At 43.0% G+C, this 15184-nt stretch overlaps 2 protein-coding genes across 2 annotated transcripts in view; one reads left to right on the forward strand and one right to left on the reverse strand.

Moving 5' to 3' along the window:
• On the forward strand, window positions 1-13026 carry PTCHD3 (patched domain containing 3). Its single transcript, XM_080583283.1, has 4 exons — window positions 1-1614; window positions 1728-1849; window positions 3821-3966; window positions 7127-13026. Exons 1-4 carry the CDS (start codon window positions 457-459, stop codon window positions 8701-8703), a joined length of 3003 nt encoding a protein of 1000 aa, XP_080439409.1. The 5' UTR covers window positions 1-456; the 3' UTR covers window positions 8704-13026.
• The window catches only part of YME1L1 (YME1 like 1 ATPase), a 21110-nt gene continuing 17466 nt past the window's right edge, over window positions 11541-15184 (reverse strand). Inside the window, exons 18-19 of the mRNA XM_080583293.1 lie at window positions 14470-14556; window positions 11541-13327 (exon numbers count right to left, since the gene is read on the reverse strand). Of these exons, the coding sequence (XP_080439419.1) occupies window positions 13184-13327; window positions 14470-14556 (231 nt within the window). The 3' untranslated portion in view covers window positions 11541-13183. The remainder of the gene's footprint in view (window positions 13328-14469; window positions 14557-15184) is intronic.

The following is a 15184-nucleotide window of genomic DNA, read 5'->3' on the forward strand; positions in this document are numbered from 1 at the left end:
TCACAGGCTGCAGGGTATTTCTTGGGCTTGGAAAGATGCTTTCTATCATTGTTACTGCACAAAGCTCCCGAGTACCGTAACGCTGGGATTTTTGTGGCTTGCCCACTGCAATCACTAAACCTTGTTTCCAAGTCCTTTATTTCTTTGGTTCTCGTTCCCATTTTGTAAACTTGTTTACCACAAGAGGAAGTGCAGTAAGAAGCACATCACCAGGTTATATGTTGTGCTCCCAGGCAGAATACTACTTCTGAAGGAACAAAGGCAGCAAACTGGGGTGAAAAAACGGCCAAGAGGAGGAAGTCTAAAGGATGAAGTCTAGATCGCACAATCGCTGATAGCGAGCGGGAGCTGCCTGCAGGCTCCTCTGTTGCCGTGAGCTGAGGGGGCTTATCCTGCAGCCAAGGGGGTTGTGCAGCACAACGCAGCCTGAAGCTCAGGCTGGGCGTGCAGTGTAGCATGCAGTGTACACGGAGTTTGAGGCACAAGGTCCCAAACACCAACCCCACAACGACCTGTAGCCTCAGCTCTGCACTACACGCGAACTTTCCTGAGACAACTGTGCCAGCCCAACAGCTGCCCGTTGCCGGCTGGCACGGTCTTGCTCCATTCTTCCTAACTCTTCCCCTTGTGCATGCCACACTCCTCTACCCCTCAGTGAGTTTGCACAGCTCCTTAAACACAGGGGAAGAGGGACCTGGCGGGGCGCAGCCCCTCGCCGAGGGGCACACCCGGCCTCCCCGCAGCGCCCCACACGGGCAGCGCCCCGCGGGCGGCCCCGCCTGCTGGCCTGAGGAGGGCGGAGGAAGGCCGGGGAAGGTGGGGAGGGCTCCGTGGGCTGGGAGCCGCTCAAAGCCGCGGTGCCGGCGGCGGGGAGCGGGCTGCCGGGGCGGCATGGGGCAGCGGCGGCCCCACGAGGAGCGCTGCTCCTGCAGCAACACCGACTGCCTGGAGCGGCCCCTCAAGCGCCTCTTCGAAGGGCTGGGCCGCGCCGTGGCCGCCTGCCCCTGGCCCTTCGTGCTGCTGCCGCTGCTGGTGTCGGGCGGGCTGGGCGCCGGCTTCATCTTCCTGACGAGCCTGGAGGAGAACGACATCGAGGAGCAGTTCACCCCGACGAGCGGCCCCGCCAAGGCCGAGCGCGACTTGGTGCGGCTGCACTTCCCCACCAACGACTCGCACTTCTTCGCCGAGCGCCTGGCCACCGAGGGCTCCTACGCCGCCCTCATCGCCGTGGCGCCGGAGGGCGGCTCGGTGCTGAGCCCCGAAGCGTGGCAGGAGGTGCGGAAGCTGGACGAGGCGGTGCGCAACTCCAGCTACAGGCAGCACTGCGTCTCCATCTTCGGCATCTGTCTCCCCGCTAACCCCCTGGTGCTGCTGCCGGACCTCTCCGGGCTGCACCAGCTCCGCTACCCCGTCAGCAACGGCGTCTTCCTGGGGACCGCGCTGGGCGGTGTGAGGACGAACGGCAGCGGCTACGTGGAGTCGGCCCGGGCCATTAAGCTGCTCTATTACCTGCGGGAGGACGGCGACGAGGCCGAGAATAGCCGGGTCTGGCTGGAGGACTTCGTGAGGGAATTCCCCCGGACGCTGGCCGACTTGAAACTGACGGCCGTGCAGGTGGGGCGGTGGGGCTGGGGGTGGCAGGGCCGTGGGTGCTGGCCGTCGGCTGGGGACGTGTCCGGAGGGAGAGCGCCGGCGCTTCACCTTGCTTCGTTTTGTTTCCACGGCAGGTGACTTACTTTACCTCGCTGTCCAGGCAGCAGGAGTTCGAAGGAATCACCGAGAGCGTGATCCCGCTCTTTTCCGTAACTTACTTCCTGACGATAACCTTTTCGATCGTCTCCTGCCTAAGGTAAAATAGCCTCTAAGCTGTGATCAGCGGGCGGCCGCCTCCGCTCTTCCTTACCGTGGCTAGTTTAGTTTCTCCTCGTTCTGCTGAGTGAATGAGAATGATTCTGTTCTTGAATGAAGTAATTCTTGAAGATGCAGCCGTCGTGTGAAATTTAACAATAGGCAAAAAGGATTTGTTTGCTGTTTCTCTCCAATTTGCATGTATTAGCCATCTTTGTAAATGGGGTTCGTGCAGAGTCCCAAACAAGTACCTGAGCTAGCACTCAGCTCAGACCCATGCACCCTGAGTGCTAATTTCCACTAGTGTGTTCTTTGAAGCCATCAATCATTTACATAGTCCCCATCTCACAAGAATTGCTTTCGTTAATGATATATTTGTGTACGGTACGTTTTCTGTGCGTTGCAACTATTCCAACAACTGCAGCAAACCTGTGCTCCTTAAGAGGTCGGAGGTGCTGTAACTTCCACACAAAAACACTATGCTGAAGTAAACACTTTGGATTAGGAAAATGATTCGTCACAGACACGAGGTTCTGCTTTCCCCTGTGTGTAAGGGAGCCAGGAGTCTGCTCTAGCAGCCTGTGCAGCAGCACAGTTCTGCACCAGCACTTCTCCTGGGTCAAACTTAGCAGCCCAGCTTGGCATACATAGGGCAGACATTGACAGAAAGGATGCATAAAAAGCAAGCCAAGAAGTCATCCTACTGGACAGGGACAGACTAAATGGTTTTATTACTAAGGTTATTTTGCCACTTTCTGGGTTGCATTCATAGTTTCAACCTTCACCCTGCCCACAAGATACTAAATATTTGTAAAGATAAGTTCAAAAATGGGAGTAAGACAGGGAGGAAGGAGGAAGTATACCGGGTTAAGATCTGGTTGACATTTTTTCTGCCACTTTCTCAGTTATGGCACAGATCAATCAGCACTAACTTCACAGATTGCTGCAAGTCTGTGTAGGTCTTTAAGCACTGTGCTTGCTCAGAGAGCCCTGAGCTTTACCTGCTTTCACAAAGAACTTGGTCTGCCCTTTCTTTGCTCTCGTGGGAGGTGAGCCAGGCTATGTTTGACAGTCATATGGCAGTGTTTGTTAGCTGTGCTTGAGGAATAAAGTTCTACCCAGAGGATGAGCTTAATGGAATAGTGCTTGCATGATACACCACGCTAATTAGGCTATACTATTTCTGTGTATCAGCTGTATCATGCCCTGTCATTTGAGGGTGCAGCCAGAACCAGGGTGGTTTCACCAACGCACATCCACCCATACACCCCCTGGGATTTCCTCTGTACAATGTTAAACAACCTCACAAGAGTTAGGCAGCTGTGCTATGCTGCTGATACGAGAGTATAGTAGAAGGTTTCAGCCAGACACAATTCCAACCTCAACAGCTTTTTAGGTATATAACCATGGTTTAGCCCACAAGAGTGCAACCAGAATAGGATATGGTAGCTTATCAGACTCATCTTGCTATGGAAGTGAGAGGTTCTCTTAAAGTTCAGAAATGGTCTACAGCCTGGAAAATATTCCTGATTAGGCACGAGGCAACTCTGCCCTCTTGATGTGTTGTAAAGTCTCCCAGTGGGAATGTTTCAAGGGGAATCTTCAAGCAAGCTGCTGGGGACATCTTGGCAAATGGCTGCTTGCCAGTCTATCTGCTAGCAGGCTTCTCTACATGGCTGTTACTGCCTAGGAGTTGCTTTCATATTATGCTGATGCTAACCCTAAGAATCTATATAAAAGGACAGAGCTTCTAAAAGTTAATGATGTTTTTGATCACCTTAAATCAAGACCCTCCCTAGTAGAGCGTACGTATTTTCATTTTACCAGTTCACTTGTTATTGATACACAGGTCAGTACACATATTTCTACATATTCACATATTCTACATCTCTGTAGAATATTCACTTGTCATGCCAAATGTCTTGGTGAAATATTTGACGTGTAACTAAGATATTCTTTAAAATATTTTCAGACTGAGCTGTATAAGGAATAATGTCTGGCTTGCATGCTGTGGAGTGGTTTCTTCCGGGCTAGCTGTAGTAAGCAGCTTTGGATTGTTGATGTACTGTGGAGTGCCATTTGTGGTCACTGTAACAAATGCACCGTTTCTTATTCTAGGTAAGTAGAAAAAGTGTGTTGGGCTCAGATTCAAAGAAAAAGTTGGAGTTAAAACAACTTGACAGCGTTACTCTTTTATGATATGAGTATCAGATCGTATGCAGTTCAGTCGTGCTGTGAGGAGAGGAGATGCAGCTTCCCCTGACCTTCAGGGGGGTGAGCATTCGGCTCCGCGTGCCTGCGCTGTGAGGCAGAGGTTGTGCTCTGGCAGAAGGGCTGCTTTCACAAAAAATAGCGCCTACCCTAGTTTCACTGCTCCAGCTTGCCAAGTGTAAAGGGTGGGCTGGTAAGGTTAGTGCTTCTGGCATTATTCTAGGGTCGCTGCTAATTTAGCCATGCTGACTGACCACTTATTCAACTAGTATTGGAGTTTAGAGCTCCAGCTTCAGCTGAGCTCAACAGGGTTATATCACTGCCTTCCTTCCTATCACGCCCTGCTGTTTTCTACAGGCGTATTATAACCATTTATGTATTTTGTTAGTTCCGGATAATAATTTGCCTACCCCAAAACAGTTTGTTGTTAGTACTGTTCTCTGGGACTGCTGAATGTCCTAACAATTTACGTAGGTACAGAAGTCTTTCCAAAACCACCCACCCCTCGACCACTGCACCTCTTGTTGCAGTACAGCCAGAGCTCCCTACCTGGTTACTTTTAATCACTTTCTAGGTAGCTCAGCAGTGAGCACCATGAAACGTATGCCCCATGTGCAACTTATGCTGAACTAGCAGTGACTTAGGCTAGTACATGTATTATGAGGTGAGTATAGGAAACAAGTTACCGTAAGGTTTTGTATCCTATATTAAGAGTGTAGTTTTTGGTCGGATACAATTGGGTCTGAATATAGCTTAAGCACTGAGCAGGACTGTCTGCAATTTCAAAGTTGTTCATTTTGTTTTCACGAGATGTGAAATTTCCTATGCAACGTAACGACTATGAACAGTCTTGTGATAGAAAATTGAAGCGTTGCCCCATTCTGTTGCACCAAGGAAGTTACTGAATATCATTGTAGCACAGTCTGACAGAGCCGAGCTTTCAAATACCTCTAGGTAACATTACTGCAGATAAATTACAGCTTTTAAAATCCTTACCTAGTCTCCTATATGACAAATTAATGTGATGTTTTCTTGGTCTTAATCATGTGCTGAGGAAAACACATGGAACTCCCAAGTTAATGGAGGCTGTATTGGATGTCTAATGCAAATGCTCTTTAGGAGATAGGTAGTTTCTTTGTTGCCTTCATTGCTCAGATGCATTTGGTATTTGCATTTTTTTTGCTCATCAAATGCAAAGGCTCTAAACTTAACAAGGACCCTTTTGTATACCTGAGAAAGGGCTTAAACCACTTTCTTCAGAACTCTATAAGCAACATGATGAATTTGGCTCTCTTTGGAGTTATGACCCTTGTAATAATGACAAATGACCCTTACTTTAAAATAACTGCTTTCAAACCTGCCTTCCAGAAACTATGTGGCTCAACACCATTCAGTACTATCTTCTGGTTTGCTGCATATCTTGTTCTGGGTGTCTAGCTGATGCTGAGAGATCTAGGAGACAGTCCCAAGTGTTTAAAAGTCACAAGCCTAGTTAAAAATCATGATACTTTTCTAAAACAAAATTTCAAATTTCTGTATGTTTTGGTTTGTGTTTGTGGTTTTTTTTTCTTAGTTTGTGGTTTTACACAGCCACTTGTTTTTAGGGTCTATTTGGGTTATGTTTCAAGCTTTCCTTCACAATGTCAGAAGTATACATAGGCACAAGCGGGAGGGCTGAACAGTGAGATCGCTGTTTAATTACTATATGCCAGAAGCTGCTTTTTGAAGGAATCTATTTCATCAGAATAATAAGTTGGGGCCTAGAGGGAACGTCGTGAGGGCACACTCCCTGCTGCAAGGTAGGATCTAAGTAAACCACTCCTTCCAAATGTTTTTAAGAACTTATTGAAAATTAAACTGGAAGGTGTTTCTAACAATCATCTCAACAACTTTTGAGGTGTCCCTGATAGCATTAAGTTGATCATTCCTTGTTCTTTCATATATATCAAAGGTAATTGATTTTTTTATCAATCCTTGATTAATTTACGGACTGTTATCATGCTGCCTTCTAACAGGATGATTTAAGTGTGCAAACAGAATATCAAAGAGAGGATACAGCCCCAGCACACTTCTTTCCTGGACACTATCTTGCTCACAGCAGAGAGATCTGATTTTTTTAAACCCGGACATAGTAGGGAACTCCAAGTTTGGTTTATCTAAATACACCAGCTGTTACATGCAGCTGTACCATGCTTTGCAGAATGCAGTTTCTAGGAGAGGTTCAGGGAAGATCAAAGTACTTTCAGCCACCTGCCACTAAGCTGCCTTTATTCATGAACTGGTACTTGTCCGTTTGTCTTTCTTGCTAATGTGTTCTTGCCATCCTTGGCTCATTTTGCTCTTCTCTGCTTATTGTCTAGCTCACCATTTCCTATCCTTCTTCCCTCCACTTAGATCTGTTTCTACCACTTAACCAGTTACTCTCCATGTTCTATTCATGCAGTCCTTTCGGGCTTTTTTTTTTTTTCCTCTCAAGTGGAGTGCTTTGTTCATTGACTTGCTGTAATTCTAAAAGCAATTAAATAAGTATTTTGCCAGTTTAACAAACTTGCTGTGTATTCTTCGTACCTCTTGAAATGCTTGGGACTTCTTCCAGCTTCTCACTGTCTGCTGAAGACAGAGCAAGAAATTATTGGTCTAATTTGTTGCAGTGGTGAAGAGATTCCAGGGACAGTAGGAGATGCTTTTACTGATAAGAATAGTAAAGCATCAGAATAAGCGATGTATAAATCTGGAATTTACATCTGTGGGCACATGGACAACAGAAACAAAACACTTCTCAGGCGATGAACTAGGAGTGCTCAGTCCTTCAGCAGAACAGGGTGGAGGATCAACAATCCATCCAGTCACTATGAGTTTTTGAAAGGTAACAGAGCCATCTGCATACAAAGGATGTGTTTTCCTGTATCTTTAACTTGCATCAGCGCTAAAGCAATGCTAGTAGCCCACTTTCTTTTATTATTTTTTTTTAATTCCATGTAGCCTTAAATGCTGTTTATTTTGTGCTTTTGCTGGGTGTCAGGGGAAGCTGCCTTGTGCAATGCAGGGTTAACTCTTTCTCTTGCAGGTGTTGGTGTTGATGACATGTTCATCATGATCGCTTCCTGGGAACAAAATGCAAGAAAGACGGACATTAAATCTCGTCTGGCCGACACCTACAGCGAAGCGGCGCTGTCTGTGACAGTCACCACTCTCACAGATGTCTTGGCCTTCTTCATTGGCACCTGGACTGCTTTTCCTTCTGTGAAATCATTCTGTCTCTATACCGGCACTGCTTTTATCTTCTGCTATATATACACCATGACCTTCTTTGGGGCAATTATTGTTCTGAATGATAAAAGGGAGCAAGGAAACCGACACTGGTTAACCTGTATGCCAGTGGAGCAAGGAAAGACATCCTGCTTGTATAACGCATGTTGTATAGGCAGCTGTTCTAGTGAATCATCTCAGCTAAAAACCAATGAGACAGAGAGTGAACATCCAATGAGCCTATTCTTTAAAAACTATTATGGTCCTTTCTTGACAGATAAATGGACCAAGCTACTTGTGGTGTTGCTGTATGGAGCATATTTGGGTGGCAGTATTTATGGGTGTACTCAAATAAGGGAGGGCATAGATCTTCGAAATCTGGCTAGTGATGACTCTTACGTTATTCCATACTATGATGATGATGACAAATACTTCTCAGAATATGGACCTAGGGTCATGGTTATTATTAATGAGACTGTAAGTTACTGGGAAGAGCATGTTCGTGAAGACATTGAGACATGCATAGAGGATATAGAGAACATTTCCTATGTAGATAAGAACCTCACAGAGTCATGGCTGAGAGTATACATACTACTTGCTAAAATAGCTTCCGTAAATATTAGCAATAAGGATGTTTTCATGAATAATTTAAGTCAACTGTTTCAGTACTATCCCGGTTTTGAGTGGGACATTAACAAGACTCACAATGAAATAACAGCTTCACGTTTCTTCATCCAGACAGTGAATGTTACGTCAGCCATTGATGAGAAAAATCTTTTAAATCAGTTAAGAGACAAAGCTGAGCAATGCAATATTTCACTAAAGGTGTACCACCCAGCATTCATATACTACGACCAATACCTGGTCATAGTGCAGAACACCATTCAGAATGTTGTCGTTGCTGCTGGGGCAATGCTCGTTGTCGCTCTTTTCCTTATTCCCAACCCGCTGTGTTGCTTGTGGGTGACCTTTGCTATAGCTTCTGTTATAGTCGGTGTTGCTGGTTTCATGACATTTTGGGATGTCAACCTGGATTCCATATCCATGATCAACCTGGTCATTTGTATAGGATTTTCAGTAGATTTTTCTGCTCATATTTCCTATGCCTTTGTTACGAGTAAAGAGTCATCAGCAAACAAAAAAATGATAGGAGCTCTGCACCAGCTAGGTTACCCAGTATTACAAGGTGCAATTTCTACTATATTAGGAGTAGTGGTCCTGGCTGCAGCAAAAACCTACATCTTTAGAACATTTTTCAAGATTATGTTTCTCGTTATTTTGTTTGGGGCTGCTCATGGTCTTGTTTTCATTCCAGTATTTTTAACCTTTTTTGGACACTTTGGCAGGTCTAAAGATCAAGAGATTAGGTATAGAAATAATAAGGACTGTCCATGAGTTAAACATAAAATATTATATATTTATTGTATGTAGATTAAAGTGCAGTGGCTTTCAGGGAATATAAGAAATGAAGGACGGAACAATACAACAGAGAAGCAAAGGCTTAAGAAAAGCCAAGCAGCAAATAACAGAAGGTATAAAGGTGCACAGAACAGATGTACATTTTCTCTATTTTTGTGTGCTTGACTTTGTAACCTTGATGTTGTTAAACCTTTTGTAATGAATTGTTTACTGAATGTATTGAAAGTAAATTATTATAAACACTGAATATTGTCCCAGCTTCATGGATTACGTTACAGTTTTGTCAGTAGATGTACACAGGGGGCAACAACTAATTGTTTTCATCTTCTGGCTATTTACCTTGATGCTGTCACTCAGCCCAACACTGAGCCAATTTTCCCCAAGAGGCTCGAACCTTGAGGTTTTACAGCAAGATGATCAAGAGGTCAGCACTGTCAGACTGCAGTGGTTCATAAGCCCTCGGGAGACTTAAGCCTGCTCAGGCTCCTAACGCAGCACAAAAAACCCGTAGGGAAGACAAATTGACACGTTTCATTTTCACACGCATCTTTTCTTGCTGTGCAGTTTTCTTGCTTGGATTAAACAACGTGTAGCTTTAATAAGATTGTTTAGTTTGTTGGCTGCATTTTCTGAAGGGATTACTGGAGAAGACTGAACTTCTGTGGTCCTCCTCAGTAGCCGTAGTGCTAGATGGCATGCCATTGGCACACCAGGGCTAGAATTTACTAGAAAGAATCATACCCTGATTGAGGGCAAAATAAAAGCAACCCAGCTGGTCTGTTCTAAAACTAAATGCATAAAGTCTATTGTGTTTGTGACAACCCAGCCTTTGATGCATCAATGGAACAGAGGAGCTTTCACAGAAATGTGAGCTAATAATAAATGAAGGTGTTTAACCTGTAGGGACAAAACACCGAATGAAGAGCCAGCATGTAATTTGTCACCAATTTAGTGAGCTACCTGTCAGAAACAACTGAATAATGGCAACTAGTATTTGTGATTTAGGGGAAAAAAAGGAATCTAGGAGGTATAAAACCATTCAGTCCAAATCTACAGCTGTGGCATGGTTCTTCTGAAAGCCGTAGCAAGTGTGACGAAGCCTTGTTCCATCTGGATTTGTGACCTGTTTCATAGACCCAGTAGAGCAGAATCCCCTTTCCTTCATAATGCATGTTGGTGGGGACAGCAGACTGGAAGTCACATCACCCAGACACTATCAGTTAACTTCCAGTACAAACTGAAAGCCCTGGTGGTCCGGCAAAGTGCCCAGTGACTGGAAAAAGGGAAACATCACTCCCATTTTTAAAAAGGGCAGAAAGACAGACCCAGGGAACCACAGATAGGTGAGCCTCACCTCTGTGCCTGGGAAGATCATGGCACAGATCTTCCTGGAAGCGATGGTAAGGCAAATGAAAGACAGGTAGGTGACTCGAGACAGCCAACATGGCTTCACCAATTGTGCGTGGCTAATCTAGTGGCCTACTACGATGCAGTGACTGCATCAGTGCACGTGGACATCAGCAACCATCATCTGTCTGGATTTCTGTAAGGCCTTTGACAGTCCCACACAACAATCCCTGTCTCCAAACTGGAGAGATGGACTATTCAATGGGCAAGGAAGGGGCTGGATGGCTGCATCCAGAGAGTTGCAATCAACAGCTCAATGTCCAGGTGGAGATCGCTGATTAGCGGTGTCCCTCAGGGATCCACAGTGGGAATGGTACCGTTTAATATCCTCTTTAACACAGGTGGTGGGATTGAGTGCACCCTCAGCAAGTTTGCAGATGACACCAAGCTGAGTGCTGCAGTTGATACTCTAAAGGTAAGGGATGCCATCCAAAGGGACCTGGGCAGGCTTGAGAAGTGGGCCCATGTGAACCTCATGAAGCTCAACAAGGCCAAGCGCAAGGTGCTGCACCTGGGTCAGGGCAATCCCAAACATCAAAATAGACTGGGGAATGAGTGTACTGAGAGCAGCCATGCGGAGGACTTGGAGGTACAGGTCAATGAAAAACCTGGACAAGAGTTGGCAATGCATCCTTGAAGCCCAGAAAGCCCAAATCATATGTGGGGCTGCATAAAAAGAAGCACAGCCAGGAGTCACAGGAAGTTTCTCCTGCTCTGCTCCACTCCCATGAGACCCCACCTGGAGTACTGCATCCAGCTCAAGAGCCCCAGCGTTAGAAAGACTGAGGGACCCATCAGACAGAGTCCAGAGGAGGACCACAAAGATAATGAGAGGGCTGGAGCACTGTGAAGACAAGCTGAGAGAGTTGGGGTTGTTCAGCCTGGAGAAAAGACTCCAGGAAGACCTTCTAGCAGCCTTTTCAGTACTTAAAAGGGGGACCTAGAGGAAAGAGTGGGAAGGAGTCAGGTAGCATAGTGACAGGACAAGGGATAACAGTTTTAAACCAGCTTGTTATTTGGTCTTCCGCCTGTTTTAATCTTCACATATAGCAAGCAACATTTGAAAGATGTTAGAGCTCAGGACTTGTGCCACAAAATAGATCATTTGATACAGATTTTAGTGACTTCAAAAGTGAAAGGGGTTTGTTTTCTAATACTGATTTACATTATTTAGCTGGAAGAATTCCCATCCAAATCCCATTACTGAAGCACGTATTGAAAAAGAGGCCTGAATTTCTAGGGAGAATGTTCCCCAGAAATATCATTAGAGAGTGAAGCTTTGCCATAACTATTAAATTTATTTACAGGTTCAAATGTTTTATAATACCTTAGTTTACATAGTAGGGAACTCTGTATTACATTTTGTAGCAATATACAGTGATAAATAAAAGGAAAAAAAACAATGCTCATAATTAAATTTAACCTTTATTATTCCAAAAACAGATGCCAAATACGCAGTATATTTCTGTTTCCATTGGCATGTTTCTAAAATACATGTACAACTGTAACTAGTCAGCCTAGGCATTTGGTATACTGTTTTATAACGTTTGGAAGTTCTCCCACGCTGCACGGGGATGTCACTACACTAGCTGACAATGGAAAAATAAGCAAATAGAAAGTTATCCTAGTTTTGAAAGAAAAAAAACACGTGATCTTACTGGAAAACCAGGCTATAATCAAGCATTACACCCAGAAAATTCTAAAATATGTTAACTCTAGTTTTAAATGTAGTTACCAATTTCCATTCACACTTATTGGCACCGGCCCAACTATTTTCATCTCCAACTATGTTAACCTTCAACATTAACGTAATAACAAAGGCCTTCTCTGCAACAGAAGTTTATATTCCCAGGAGTCTACAACTAATTGTACAGAAAGATTATGATAAAGTTGTGTTACTCCTAAAAACCAGTTCCATGGGATCAGAAGAATACTGGCATATAATTGCTAGCAAACACTTCTACTTGATTGGAAACTGGTTTTTATTACGAGCCTAGAATTTCCAGAAGTTTCTTGTAAGTGTTGGAAAAAAAGTTTTATTTCCCTAGTTCTATTGAACAGGACTGGGAATGTTATTTGAAACACATGCTTCAAACATTTTCTGAACTACTTTTTAGTGAGCAATATTGTCCTCTTTGAAGAAATTCTTTGTTGGATTATCAAACGCTCATACATAGTATTAGCAGAAACTAATTCTGTAGAATCTCCAGCAGTATAAAAGCATTGTTATCAAATCAGATCCATCTACTGCAGTAATAAAAATTTTTAAAGAATCTTGTCAGCAGCACATCAGAGGTTACAGGTACTTCTCTTATCCCTGCCATGGTTCTGCCCAAAACATGGTCCAAAGAGGTTTAGACATGTTTAGCCTGTTATTGGTTTTGCATCAAAATTCCTCTCCCAGACATAAGTGTGTATTCTAACCCCAAGAGCACTGAGAAGACAATCACTAATATTTTAGTCTAACATGGAAATCTCATAATTCCCTTTAATAGAGATGCACTCTGTAGCTGCTTCACTTATACGGATATTTTGTTACATTTTTAAATAAGTTTTCTTTAAAAGTGATCTCTAACCTCAAAACAGATTATAAGCATTAGACTACATACTACTGATTTACTTGTCAATTTGTCACTACCCATAAAACATTCCCTATTATATTACGGGGTTTCACTTCAAGCGTACCTGCTATGGTGTGACCCAGGAACCTATGCCAAAACACACCAGTACATCTGCACATTTTTCTTCTCAGCTTCAACACGACTGACAAAACCAAAACACTGAATTCAACCCTGAGATTTATCTTTCTGAATAACTTCTTGTGGGAAGAGTAGATGGAGCAGAAGATGAGGAACCTGTTTTATTTCTGTGTCTTATTCTGATGAGACACAATAGATAAGTAACAGAAGCTCACAAGAGACAGAAGAATCTTACCGTGTCACTAATGCCATACACACATCAGGAAGGGAAAAAAAGCTATGCTGCTTAAGACTACTGCATTGCTAGATGTACATTCTTCAGATTATCAGTTACTGTATCACACAAGTCATCATCTTACTTCTAGTTTTTTTCCCTCCAGAACAATTTGGATCTCTTTGGCATCCAAAGTCTCATATTTCAGTAAAGCTTCTGCTAAATTCTTGTGTTCTTTTGCATGAGTCTTCAAGATGTTCTTTGCTCGCTCATATGAGTCCTGATATTAAAAAAAAAAAGGAAGGTAAAAGAAGGTTATAAAACTTTAGAACAAAAGTAACGGGAATATTCTATTTAAAAAGTTGTTTCTGGGTGAATACAGCTCATGTTTAAAGTTGTGCCTCACATAGCACAGCTCCTATCCCACAAAGATTTAAAACCTAGCTGCCATAATTGCTCAAGAAAATGTAGCTGTATGCCACCTCTGCATTTTGCAAAAGTTACAACTGAAAATAAAATCCAGAGACAAGTCTGAGTATTTTTACATATGACATAGAGACTTACAAGATCTGAAAAGGTGCTTATTAAATATATTAAATGTTACATTACGGACAGTGTTACAGCATTCAAGAAATATTCCCTCAAAGCCTGAAGTTTTCAAAAGGTTATCAAACTCTCAAAGTATGATGTACTTTTACAAAGCTGAAAGGTACCCAACAAGTTATCAGTTGCTTCAAGTAGAAATACACTGGCAGCATTATTAGCTTCAATTTTAACTTTTAGTTCTACACAGACAGACCAAGTCAGTTCAGAAACAGCTTCAGCAAAAAAGTTTTAATGGTTTAGATGTTATCGGACATAAATAATTCTCCCACCTGTACCAAACTAGTTCCAAATACCAGAACAGAGATCTGGAAGTTCCAAGATAATTAAATGATATAAACTTCCCTAAGCATCTGATTCTGATGCCTGTGAGGAACAGGATACCCGACCAGATGACTCTCTGATCTGAACTAATATGGCCATTTCTCTGTTTTTACACAAAATGATTTAGCTGCAAGTTATAAAATGTGGGAGGAAAAGACAACATTCACATCTGTTCTAAAAAAAAAAAAAGTGTTTTTTTTTTTTCCTGTGAATTAAACAGGCAAAATACAAATCCTTGTGTTTACACAAGAGGAAGTGCTAAGGAACATACTAGGAACCCAACACCATCAACTTGCTATCCACTGCTCCTGCATGACAATTTATAAAAAGTTTTGATACGAAGAGATTCAAAGTTGCAGCTACATTAAATACTTGGGAATTACTGTCAACCACCTATGTTTTCTCACTGGTACACATTACAAATTCAGTAATCAAGTGAGCTGATGCTCAAGTCATTTCAAAAGAAATGTGTTAGAGTGAAGGGGAGAATCTTACCCGCAGAAGTGTTCTTACTTCCTGTTCAATTGCGGACTGAGTTTCAGGGCTAACTTTTCCGGTGTCAGTATAGGTCATAACACCAAGCTAAACAAACAAACAAAAAATCTTTTTGCCACTATTGCAATATAACACAAAATACTCTGTAAGACCTTCAGCACCCATTTCTTATACATGCAAACAAATAAAATAATGTTTACTGAAGTGTTTGAAACAGACTCAGCAAAACAAGAAGCATATTCATGAACTGCATAGTCACTGCAGAGTTCTATTTCCACAGGTCATAGTACGGAACCTTAAGTGTTTTCTTATTTAAAAAGAAAATCAAAAAGAAAGCAAGAACTTCAGACTACTAGCACTTAACAGAAAATAATGATAACTAAAAAGGTTTCTTAAGAAGTATACAAAACTCAGCATTCGCCTTCCCCCTGCCCTACAGGTTAAGAGTATCCTCAATTCCAAAAAGTTTGGGTTTAGATTTTTTTTTTCTGTAGACTTTAGAAAGTTTCAAGGTTGTTTTGAGGTGAAGATCTTGCAAGCTGATTTTTAAACTGTCAAATGGACAGCTTTTCTCATTAAGTTCTCTATAGCAAGGCCAATCATAAGGCCTGAACTACCTTCTTTTTCAGCAGAACTACTTTGCCTCTCATCACTGACAGCCAGTTCCAGAACATTTCTGTCCCCTATCAGTATTTACGAAGTGATGACACGCTAC

This window comes from Anser brachyrhynchus (assembly GCF_964034855.1).
Source record: "Anser brachyrhynchus genome assembly, chromosome: 2".
In the NCBI taxonomy this organism is placed as follows: Eukaryota; Metazoa; Chordata; class Aves; order Anseriformes; family Anatidae; genus Anser; species Anser brachyrhynchus.